This window comes from Emys orbicularis, chromosome 3 (genome assembly GCF_028017835.1).
Source record: "Emys orbicularis isolate rEmyOrb1 chromosome 3, rEmyOrb1.hap1, whole genome shotgun sequence".
Lineage (NCBI taxonomy): Eukaryota > Metazoa > Chordata > Testudines > Emydidae > Emys > Emys orbicularis.
This window is the reverse complement of record NC_088685.1, coordinates 79452106-79464862: the sequence shown is the minus strand read 5'-3', so window position 1 is coordinate 79464862 and position 12757 is coordinate 79452106. Positions and strand designations below refer to the sequence as shown.

The 12757-nt window shown below is 36.3% G+C and overlaps 1 protein-coding gene across 1 annotated transcript in view; it reads left to right on the top strand.

Annotated features, from left to right (window-relative positions):
* Positions 1-12757, top strand: part of ASCC3 (activating signal cointegrator 1 complex subunit 3) — a 525526-nt gene that overhangs the window by 244050 nt on the left and 268719 nt on the right. Inside the window, exons 12-13 of the mRNA XM_065400559.1 lie at positions 1430-1606; positions 6938-7009. Coding sequence (XP_065256631.1) covers positions 1430-1606; positions 6938-7009 — 249 coding nt within the window. The remainder of the gene's footprint in view (positions 1-1429; positions 1607-6937; positions 7010-12757) is intronic.

Here is a 12757-nt window from a genome sequence, read left to right as displayed (position 1 = left end):
ATTTCGTTTTATTGGTTTTGAATTTCCCAACTTTTAATTTAATTGAATGTTCCTTTATTCTTGTGTTAAAAAACTGGGAACTTCCATTCTGCCTGTCAACCTTTTCCGTCTCATTCTTTATTTTATACACTTTTTTATCATGTTCCAGTCTTGATTGTCTTCTTTCTATTTATTAGTGTACTATTTTTTAAAAAATCAGGTTAATTTCTTAAATATCTTTTTTTATTATGGAGCAACTGGAGGGTAAAGGAGACTAGCTGGAATGTGACAGCATGAATGTGAAAAGATGAAGGGGAAAGGTGAGGAGGTAGGAGGGATGAGGAGAGGAAGATGATGGAGAATGCTGAAAATTCTCTCCCACTCTGGTTTCTCAAAGGCCTTGTTTTCTCGAATGCTCTCTCTCATGAGAGGAACTTTAACGTACCTTGTCTTTGAAAAATGGAAGTCGTCATGTGTCTGCTGCATTGAATCTCTGGCAAATTTGTCTCAATTTGCCATGGAAGATCGAATTAGAGATTTCGCCTTAGCTTGGATTTCCTCAACAGAATAATGCATGTAATTGTATTTTTCTGCACCAATTTTACTCTTCTTACAAAAATCATAAAATCTCCACTGTGTACAGGGAAGAAAATCAATTTATGTATCAAAAAGAAATCATAATGCAAAGGAGATGATACAAATTACACAATTAAAAAGTGATTATTTTACAATGATTTGATACTCTAAAGATTGCCTTGAGGTTTATGCAAACTAAACTAGAATAATAAGAAAAAATATATTTGAAAATGGTTTCTATCTACAAGTACAGGTAACATACAAACTCTTACGTGAAAAGAAATAGCTCATGCAACAAAAGCTTATCTGAGTGTATCTGATCAAGACATTTCATACATAATGTCATTACATTAAAAAGTTGTTATATAGTCATAAGTAGACTTTTTTTTTTCCAATAGAGACTGAATATCAGTACAGAGGGCAGACGGCAATGTTAAAAATGAATTAACCTAATTATACCATTTAAATAGCTATCTTGGTATTGTCTTCAGCTTCATAAACCTCATATTTGTGGTCTGAATTAGAGTGAGGGAGCCTAATTATCTCTTCCTTAACTAGACCCTGCAATTGACCTTTTAAATGTGGCTGTTATTACAGATTCAACTTTTTTATGCCAGTACAAAACTATTAACTTTATTGGGTGAAGTAAAATATTGTAATAAGAAGAGGTATTAGAATGTTTTAATGGAGATGAGTGAAGAATAGACAGGAACCACCAGTCTCCTCCTTTATGTTTAAACTATTAACTGTTTGTATCACACTATTGTCTTGCGCTTATTTTATAAGGTATGTTTTAATCCTTTTCTGTATCTGATTTATAAAACTCAGATTATTTACTCATATCTAAATCATTTTTTTTTTAATTTTTTGATAGGTTGAATCTACACAGAGCATGATCAGGATTTTAGGCCTTTCGGCTACATTACCCAATTACCTTGATGTTGCCACATTTCTACATGTTAATCCCTACATTGGACTATTCTATTTCGATGGCCGTTTTCGACCTGTACCACTTGGGCAGACATTTATAGGAATTAAAACAACAAATAAGGTAAATGACTATGGAAAATCTGAAAGATGTTTTTTGGACATTTATACACAGTTATGGAGTCCAGCATGTGTCTTTATAAATGCCTTCCTACCTATCTGGGCAGTGGCGGATACTCCAGATTATATTATTCTTTAGTGCAGGAGCCTCCTGCATCATAAGTAGATCTCTTCACAAACACACAGGCTCAGAAGTTACTTTCAAATTTTCAGAATAATACCATCTTGTATAATTTAGACTGGAACTTAGAATTTTCGCTGTGGTTAAACACCATTTTATCTCCTTTGTACTCTCCCCATTAAGCACAGTGTTTGATAACAAAGCTCTATCCTGATTAAACAGCAGTGATTGTCATCAGTTGGTGAGTTTCCTTACCAAAGTCTTGTTGTGAAGTGTGTTTTCAAAGCAGATTGTTCTGTCCAGTTCTCTCATTTCAGTCCTTATCTTTGGTGGAAATTATGGAATTAGGTTTGTTTTGCTGTTAGGATACATGAGAAGTAACAGCACTCAACTCGGTGGAAAGTACTCAAACAGTTTGGACATAAACGTTAAAAATATGATTTGATGTTCGGGTGACCAGGCAGCAATTGGGAAAAAGTGGGACGGGGGGAGGTTGGGGGTAATAGGAGCCTATATAAGAAAAAGACACAAAAGTCGGTACTGTCCCTATAAAATCGGGACATCTGGTCACCCTATTTGATGTACTGAATGCCATATGAGTAATTATGATCAAAACCTGTCATAGGACAAGCTATCAGCTTTGATGCATGCAGTTTTGATAGCAAGAGACATGAAAGTAGTCTTTAACCCAGTCTTTCATATTCTTTTCCAAAATGAGAAATAGAAATAGAGAGAAAATATAACCCAGGTATACACATCATGTAAAGGTAACTATATTTGTATTAGAATTCATTACTGCATATTAAATCAGTCTGAGATAAATGTACTTGACACTTAAAACAAATACTAATTCTGCAGTTAAATACAAGTTAAATATACATCTTTCAGTGATTTGGCTTGGAAATAATTCCCCTATGTTTTACTCTCTGATTGCTAAAGCAAAGTAAGATAAATCATATTTTATAGCCCAACTTGTCATACTACCTTAGAATATCCTACTAGACTGTATGTTGCCTATTATTTTTAAATTACGTTTTCAACCAAAAGTTAGTTTCAGAGCTCCATCGATAATATGGTATGTTTTTAAAACAGTGAAAAATGACTTTCTCATTAGGTTCTTTAAATAATTCACTCCATCCGCAATGAAGAAAAGAAAAGTGCCTTAAAACCATAGGGGAGCCATTTCACGTCTGTGCACACAGGGATAAGTTTACCATATGGTACTCATTATGATGTGCATATTTTAACCTTCATTAATTGTTTCAAGTACCTTCAATAATATTTGCTGTTGCCTTTCTTTAATCATTTCTTAATACTTCATTTGAATGTTTAGTTTATTCGTACTGTGTCGTTAGAAAAAGGCAAAGATGTAGTTTCCTAATAGCAACTTTGGAATAAGCTTTATAACTTTTAAATTAAAGGAAACAACTATGTCAAGTATGTCACAAAGTATTGTTGAAATGACCATGAAATAACTAGTTCTTCTCCCTCCCTTTCTGCTCCCCCCCCCAAAAAATGCTAAGTGAAATGATCAATGAATTACCCCTCCTCAGATGAAAAAAAAGGTAGACAGATGAGATGCTTCCATTAATACCATAGGCTAAGAAAAAGTCCTTGTATTGCTAAGAAGAATGTCATCAGAAATTTGAGATAGAAAAAACATTGTGGAGTCAATTGAATGTGCCTTACAGCAGCTGGCATCTTCAATGAAGAATGCAGAGTATTGAATCTCCATGTCAGAAGATTTCTTCCAGGACAATATAGGAACCGAACCTACCCAAAAACAGTGTGAGACCTTGCAGAACCAGGTCTCTGTCTACACTCTCCCATCTCTCCCATGACCAAGGAGACAGCACAAATGTGTTTGTGGGGCCAACAAGCAACTCTTGACACAACCCACTAAAGCAGTTGTTAGGTCTAATATTAGCATTGTTATTCCTTGGTAGGAGGAGATCATCAGCCAACACAATATATGCAGTGTTCATAGCTGGTCTGGCAAATATCAAGGAGCTATGAGGCAGCTAGATACTGTGAGAGTTGCCTTGCCACAACCTTCTCAGTAACCTTATCCGAAAAAGTGAAGATTGGCCAATTAGCAATCTGTTTCCAGATTGTGTGCATAGACTGCTCACAAGGCCCCTTCAAAACAGACAGCATCCTCCTCTCTTTAGTAGAAGCAGCCATAATAACTAACCATAAGGGGCCCTGTCATTTCCCCACATACTTTCAGGAGCTAGGAGGCACATGGGTCTAAGGCAGGGGTTCTCAAACTGGGGGTCAGGACCCCTCAGGGGGTCACGAGGTTATTACACGGGGGGTCGCAAGCTGTCAACCTCCATCCCAAACCCCGCTTTGCCTCCAGTATTTATAATGGCGTTAAATATATATTAAAATGTTTTTAATTTATAAGGGGGGGGGGGGGGTCGCACTCAGAGGCTTGCTATGTGAAAGGGGTCACCAGTAAAAAAGTTTGAGAGCCACTGGTCTAAGGCATTGGTCTGATGTTTTTCAAACACCTCTCCTACCTCAGTGAGTAATGAATGCCAAAACTTAAACAGAAAACACCTTTGCATTTGTCCCCCTCTAGTTATTGTTCTGTTCAAAAGGGCAGATACATCTCAGCCCAGATCGGAAGGTTCTCCCTCTCTTCTTCCCCCCTCCCCCTGCCCCGAAAAATACCTAATGGTTGGATTGGAAAAGCTTAGCTAAAGTACTTCCTTGTTGGCTGGAATTGTTTTTCACTTAACATTATCTCAGTTAAGTAGGATTTGTGCAAAAGAGCTATAGAATAGGAAACATGCATCAGCTTATACGAAAAAGTAATATCCAGTGCCAAGAATGTCTCGATCCACTATTAGTCATTTTAATTAGGTGCTGAAAGTTTGACAGTCTGGGATGGGGTTTTCTCATTTGCAACATAAAACAAACTGTTTTTGTGTCCCTAGTGTAGAAGGTGGATAAAATTTTTAGGTACATGAGTTAATGCATATTTGTTTCTTTGCTGTTCTTAAGTCCGGACACTAGATCAGGGTTAGGCAACCTATGGCACGCATGTCAAAGGTGGCACGTGAGCTGATTTTCAGTGGCACTCACACTGCCCGGGTCCTGGCCACCAGTCCGGGGAGCTCTGCATTTTAATTTAATTTTAAATGAAGCTTCTTAAACATTTTAAAAACCTTTACATACAACAATAGTTTAGTTATATATTATAGACTTATTAAAAGAGACCTTCTAAAAACGTTAAAATGTATTACTGGCTCGTGAAACCTTAAATTAGAGTGAATAAATGAAGACTCGGCACACCACTTCTGAAAGGTTGCTGATCCCTGCACTAGATAATGACAGTGCTTTTTTTCCTCTGTTTTATTTGATATGGTTAGAGAACCATTAGCCACAGTGTACAACCTGGCCTGCACAAAACTAAAATTGGCCAAAGAAAGTACAAAATAATTCTCTCTCCAAATGATGCTCTTCTGTTTAAGTGAAAACAGAACACACAATTTCAAAACTTACTGACATTTGTACAAAAGTTTGGTTCCATACCAGTGTTGAACATCAATTAGGCAGAAATTCCAGTCAGAGATTCTTTCCATCTCCTAACATGGCCTGAAGCACAATTTTGCTTGATAGGACTTTAAATGTAGTATATGGTTAAAAGAAAGATTGAGACCATAATAAAATCAGTTTATGTGAACAAATGACTCTTCGACAAATTTGAGGTAAAAATAATAAGATCGATTGGATGCTGTGAATTTACAGTATGGTTTGAGCTCACTAGCCTTATACATGCCACCACTTTTTCCTTTTCTTTTTACTGATAGTATGTTTAAAACATTTCTGTAGGGAGAAGATAATGGTGTGCAAATCCCACTAACAATTTTTCAATCAATAAATGAGAATTTCCTTCTCAACCCCCAAATTGTGCTTAGATTTTTCTTGTTTTTGTTTGTTAGTTTTACAAGCTTTACTGTGGCACCAAGAAATAATAGAGAGTTCCCCAGCTTGGCTACACATATAAAGGGAACTCTTTCAATCTTTCCCAAGTTTGTTGTTTATGTTGATGTATTTAAGTACCTATGAGACAAATCTGTAATTGATGCTGCTAGGAAGGCTTGGTTGAGATTAGCAGCACATCTAAAATGTCACCAACTGTTGCATAAAGATTTTTGTCTTTTAAGGAAACTGTAATAGATGGAAAACTGCTAATTTGAATACACTGATTAGGGAATATATATTCTGTCCCAACTAATACAAAAGGATCGTTTAAAAACTCATCTGTCAAATGTCTTTTTTTCCCCCTGAAATGAACAAAATGAGCTATAGACTGAGTGTCAGCTCTGACTTTGAATTTCCTTGTTTCATTTTGTCACAACCTTCATGTTGTATAACCTTTGTTTGAATGTAAGCAGTGATATTGAGAGAGTCACACAAATATGTGCATGTTTATCTAAATTGCATAGATCTTCAGTTTGCAGTGGTTATATTTAAATGACGTACTCATCCCCAATAGACTGTAATACTCTCCTACAAGAGCTAATAAGATATGGACAAAGTTACTGGCATAATACCTTAAATGTTTTTAACTAAAGCCACATTTAGTGATTGAGAGTCACTGGATAATCTTATTTTAATGTTACTCTTTACATCCTTGCGCAGCACTGTCTTCTCTCACTTGCATCATGTCAAAAATTTTGATACTAAGATCTTGGTGCGGAATTACTGATAAATAATAACGCGATGGATTAATAGAACACTGTGTAAAAAGGGTCTGCTACTCTGCAAAATTGTTTCCACTTCCCATGACATTATGTACACCTATAGAGAATCATTTTAATACTAGCTGGAATTATTTGAATTTATGTGGGGGAAATGAACAATGACTTAGAAAGCTGATCTTATATCTGTGGATGTTACTGTATGGATAGCAAATAAATTTTGCTTTATTAACCAATTCTTAGATGTGGTTGATATTCAAACACTTGTATTTGATTTTGTTAGACCCACTATACTATGTGCATATGCTAGTAGGACTTCAGTATGACAGGAAAAAAACTAGGTGTTTTTATATTGTATTTTTTATTAGATGTTAATGTTTGTTTCTAATAAGTATTTGGGTGGATTCCTTTAAATTGATTTAATATAAAGTATGTTTCAACTAGAATGAAAGACTGCCTTTTACTTTCAGTTGGTAATGTGTCACTTATTACTATCCAGGTGCAGCAGATGAATAATATGGACGAAGTATGTTATGAAAATGTTTTGAAGCAAATAACAGCTGGACACCAGGTATATTTATTTTTTATTGTGTTTTTACTCAGAATCTGTTTCTTGAAAAAAATCTGAACAAGAATATCTAGTCTGTATTTTAAAGAAATGCTTTATTTTCCTCTTCTGTGTTCTAAGACAGTTAACTCAGAGGCTTGATTTCTGAGTTCTTCTAAGCAGTAAAGTATTTTAATGAGAAATATTATCATGCATGAAAACTTACAGACTAAATGTTAACTTTTAACTAAGAAGCATAAGGCTGGAAAATACCTAGTATTTTGGAATAGCACTTTAAAACAACTGTTGTTATTATTATATCAAGTGATTATAATTAGTTTTGAATCATAATGCATGGTCTAGATTTTAGACTTATTACATTTTATAATAAAAATAAAATAGAAGTTATAGAACTCATCATGAAATTGTTTCTGAAGAGATTCCCCATACCAGCTGAACAACCTGCTTTTACTAGGGTTTGATGTATCAATAAATCAGCCATAGACAATTGGGGGATGTGTAAATATATTTGCTCTTATAATGGTAGTAATGCAATCTCTCGATGATGCTGTTCAAAGTTTGCTGTAAATTGTCACTCAGGAAAGAGATAAACTATTCTAAAGTATAGTTTTAAATGTAGCTAAATGTAACTTTAGTGATCAGAATTTCTTTCAGCCTCTGGCCTACTTCCTAATCCCACCTACGTTTTTAAGAGGTGTACTATCCGAGATTAATATGTACATCACAGGCAAAGAATTTGGGGGGAGCATTGGCCTGCTAAGCCCAGGGTTGTGAGTTCAATCCTTGAGGGGGGCCATTGGGGGAACTGGGGTAAAAAATCTGTCTGGGGATTGGTCCTGCTTTGAGCAGGGGGTTGGACTAGATGACCTCCTGAGGTCCCTTCTAACCCTGATATTCTATGAATTCCATTGTTTTTTACATGTTTAGCCGAGCATCTCCTATCTCTTGCTCTTTGAAGTGTCCCATCTAAAAATCACAATTAGTCCTCCAGTTAAGTCTGCAATGGAGGTTTCTGAAGTGCCTTTTTAGGTTTCATGCTGATGTCCAGTCAAGATGCAGTTTGGGGTGTGGTGTGGTTATTATCCACATGTCTGAATTGTTTATCACTCTTTTATTTCCTGCTTCTGGATCACCAGCTTTTAGAGCCTCATCTCCTCCTTGGTGCATCTAGGACAAGTCGCCATGGTCCTTATGGTGCATGGCCAGTGCAGCAACAAATGCTAGCACGTGCTCAATCCCTCCATAGTAACTCCAGTAAAAGATCTAGAGGTAAAAGAGATTTCAGTTCCCTTCCCAAAAACATCTTTGGGAGGGATTTCAAAGTATGGTCTGTTTCTCAGAAGAAATATTTGGTCAGGACTAGAGGAAATGGATGTTGAAAATGAGAGAAATTACCTCAAAGGTCCTCAATCTTCAAGGTCCCATAATGAGTCAGTGTCAACCTCCTATTCTCCTCCTCCTGATGATGTATTGTCAAGAAATGGCACCACGGTCCATATGGCCGAAGCATTAGAGAAATGATTTTCAGTCACAAGTAATGCACACAGAATCTCTGATCTCATCAAAGTTAAAGTAAAGGAGAGGTAACCCATTTTGTTGTTACAAGCAAGGTGGATTTTAACTCAGTGTTACCCACAGTGTATCAGATGTAAGTAGCTTGAGGGATATCTCAAAAAACAGATGTGATTGAGAAAACAATCTTACAGAAAATGGTAAAATGCATATTGAAATTACCAACACATTTTCATTTTTCTTTTTAATTTGAAGATTTAAAATATGCTTGTTTCTATATTAAGTACTATATAGAACTATATGGAACAGGCTGATTGTCTGTGTAGTCTGGCATCCTGCCCCTGACAATGCAGAATGCTTCAAAAGAAGCATAAACCTGCCCATAATCCACATGACATTGCAATAGATTATGATAGCTTGAAGATGAAGGAATTTTTTTAATGACTCTAGCAGGTGATTGGTGTGTTCTTTCTTTTTATCCTAGCCTAGTGTAACTGCAGAGTCTATTCTCTGAATATGTAGTCTTTTATAATTCTTACTAATCCATTTGCTGTCATACTACTCTGCAGCAGTGAGTGCTGTAGATTAATATGAACCATGTTGGGCAAATTAGTCACTCTTGCTATCAAACATTATATAAAAATGTGTAGTAAAAATGTAGACATTAATGTGTCTCTGAATCCTCTGCTCCCAGGTGGGAGGAGAGAGAGCACCCCTGAAAGGAATTTTTGAATCCTTTGAGAGTAGCATTTGTTTTTCTAGAATTGTCATTGAGTGACAATGTTTTACTCCTTGTTTTACAAATGTTTTTGCATCCAGGTTGGGCATGAGCCTGTTTCTTTAATATTGCCTATTATGTTTTGCCATTCTATATTTTTAGATATGCCTCAAGCTACTTACTTCCTGAGAGTGTGAATTATGTGCACATTGTATCTGCAAATCGTTTCCTCTCCTTTACATGTAAATCTACTTTCTTGTAAGATATTTTAGAGGATTATTTCACCTAGCTAAGGGTCATGCTTTTTGGAATATTTCTTTACATCCTTTAGGCTGTCTATGTGCAATTTAGTAACTAGCTGGAAGGTTCTAGGTGCTGAGGTGGTAGTGTATGACTGTCAGAAGAGGGATATCTCATGTTAGTCTCTACTACAGGGGTTGGCAACCTTTCAGAAGTGGTGTGCCGAGTCTTCATTTATTCACTCTAATTTAAGGTTTCGCATGTCAGTAATACATTTTAACGTTTTTAGAAGGTCTCTTTCTATAAGTCTATAATATATAACTAAACTATTGTTGTATGTAAAGTAAATAAGGTTTTTAAAATGTTTAAGAAGCTTCATTTAAAATTAAATTAAAATGCAGAGACCCCCCGGACCGGTGGCCAGGACCTGGGCAGCGTGAGTGCCACTGAAAATCAGCTCGCATACCGCCTTTGGCACGCGTGCCATAGGTTGCCTACCCTGCTCTACTATCACTACTTCAGATGACCAAAAAGCTGTATGCTCTGTCTCACACTGGAACACAAGACGCAATAGTGAGAATCCTGTGTGACAGAAGCAGAATTAGAGGGAAATAACTATCCTTTTTTAAAATCCAGAACAGGAATTAGTACTTCCCTTTTGTGGTTATCAAGTTTCCTCAGTATGGTCTTGTGAGAGTCTTTACCAAAAATGTTGCTAGTTGGAAAGGCTTAGGGCTGGTCTACACTACTGCGGTAAGTCTATCTAACTTACGCAGCTTCAGTTACGTTAATAACGCAACTGAAGTCGACGTAGTTAGATCCACTTACCACGGTGGCTACACTGCGCTGTGTTTACTTATTTTATTTACGTAGACTGAAGTCACGCTGGTTTGTCCGAATCACATTATTATACTACGGTTTGCAGTGTGATATTCAGCTGAAGTTGTATGTTCCTATGTTTAATGGATGCAATGTGCATTTTCATTTTTAAAGAGTAAGCACGGTAGGAGGTAGTTTATTCTACATAGGCATGTGTTATGACAGATGGAGAAAATCTTTTCATGTTGATTTTTCAACAGTCATACTCTGCAAGACTTCAAGCTCTTCCTGGCTACTGGGAAATTAAAAGTTGGTGATTCAGCCTTTAATTTTGATCCATCTGCTCAAACTAATGAGACGTCTCATTTGTAGGCTTCACTTTGAATGACCAAATGCAAGTTGAGCTATATAATTCCTCTGAGTGACCTCTTCCTTCCCCCCCCCCATGTAACTTGTGGAAAATGATAATAATGGATGATTTAGGCCTACCATGTTTTGTTCCTGTTATGTAAACTTTCTTACAGCTACTAAGAAAACAGCGATTAGAAAATGGCTCAAAAGTTGCCATGTGCTTTTTAAGTTAAACTGCTCTTTCTGTAGTTGACTAAAAATGTAGATTTCCATCACAAGATTTTTTTTATCAAAATACCCCCCCTTAAGACTTCAAGTGACAACTCTTGAAGCCATGAAAATTGAAACATAATAAAGGTTTTCTGAAAACGTTGATACATGCTTAGCATCAGCTGTTGTATCTTTGTTCCCCATGCACACACCAAACTTACTCTGTTCTCATTTTTGTATTGTTTTTCCCATATCCACCTGTTGGTTAGATCTTCCTGGCAGATTTTCTTTGTTTTTAATAAATGATTGATTCTTTTAAGAAAAAACATTTGATAATACACAGATGGAGATAGAGTATAGGCTGTAGCATCAGAGAGGGAAACGGCAGTCCTACTAACAGCGATTACCTTCTCAGCCAGTGTTAGTGGGATTTCATGAGAATGGCACGCAGTTGCTTTGTTCCCAAAATGTAAACCAGGCACAAATGATCCTAAAATTGGATGAAGTAATTGAATTCAAGTACAGTGATATTAGTCTTAATATGTGTTGCAACTGAAGTGAGAAACCATGTACATTTGTTTTTTCTAGTTTACTTCTAACAACACAAATTCTGCTTTTCTTATCTTTGCAACTTAGCAAATCTTTCTATTTCAAAACAAGTTTTATGTTTCTCAGTGTTTCATCTGGAAGCTTCTAGTTACTTTACACATGCCGTTACTTACGTCTTCTAGAAGAAATCCCACAAATTATCAATCATCTGCCTTTGCAGAAATCTCTCAGCTGCTCAAGCAATCAAACTGGTGTTTTACCATACCTTCCCTCCTTCCCATTGCCCTTCCTGTGCCCAAGAGCTGATCATTTCTGAAGTCCCTGGTTAATATCATAGGAAGCCATTTCAGTGCTGTTGTTATAGATTATTTAATATATTACCAATTGAATGGACAAGAAGTTTGCTTTCACATTTCTTTTTTCTTTATTCTCTTTGTAGTCACAATTTTTCACCATAACTACATTTTCTGTTTCATAACTTCACAAGCAGTGCATAGTTGCATACTAAACAGAACCAAATAAAAAAAATGAGGAGGACTTGTTGCACCATATCCTTACATTTTTTACATATTTTGGACAGATGTCAATCTCTCTGTCGTTATTACATGGATTTTGTTTTAATGAAGGTATTCTGCTCCATCTCCGTTCTCCTACAAATGATCTTTTTGAATCAATTTCATCCATGATATATTTACAAGATACAATGAGTAGAACAGTTTTTGTGAAGTTACACAGGATATATGAAAACAGGCTGAGTGGCATATCAGGCTGTATGACATCCTTAAGACTGTGACAGATGTTGCAACTCAATGCAGTATCTTTGGAAGAACATTCTGTATTACGTTTATAAATGGTTTTAATGGGCCAGGGAGTACATGCAACTCCAGAATGGGAGGGTTGCCACAGCTCCTCTAGGAACTAAAAACTATGAGGCTAGGGGGTGATTGAGGTGAATTACTCAGGTTGTAGCTACCTCCAGAGAGAGAGCACCTTTTGGAAGGCTTGAATATACTGGTTCAAAGTGAGTTTTCCAGAGACAATTGAAAAAGAAAGTCTTTTAGCATAAAGCCCAACCCTTCTGGATCAGTCTGGGTCAGAAAGACTTTGATCTATTAGGGCCCCATAAGATTGATGGGAGACCTCTGGTAAGCTTTTAACATGTATATAGGAATGCTTATTTTTATTTATTTATTTATTTATTTATGTATGTATGTATGTATGTATGTATTGTGTGTGTGTGTGTGTGTTTTCTCTAATGCTTTTACCTTAAGAATAAATGTGCTTGCTTAGAAGGAGCTGAATAGTAACTTGTAACTGCTGTCAACGTAATATACTGTTCATAGTTCTTGGAG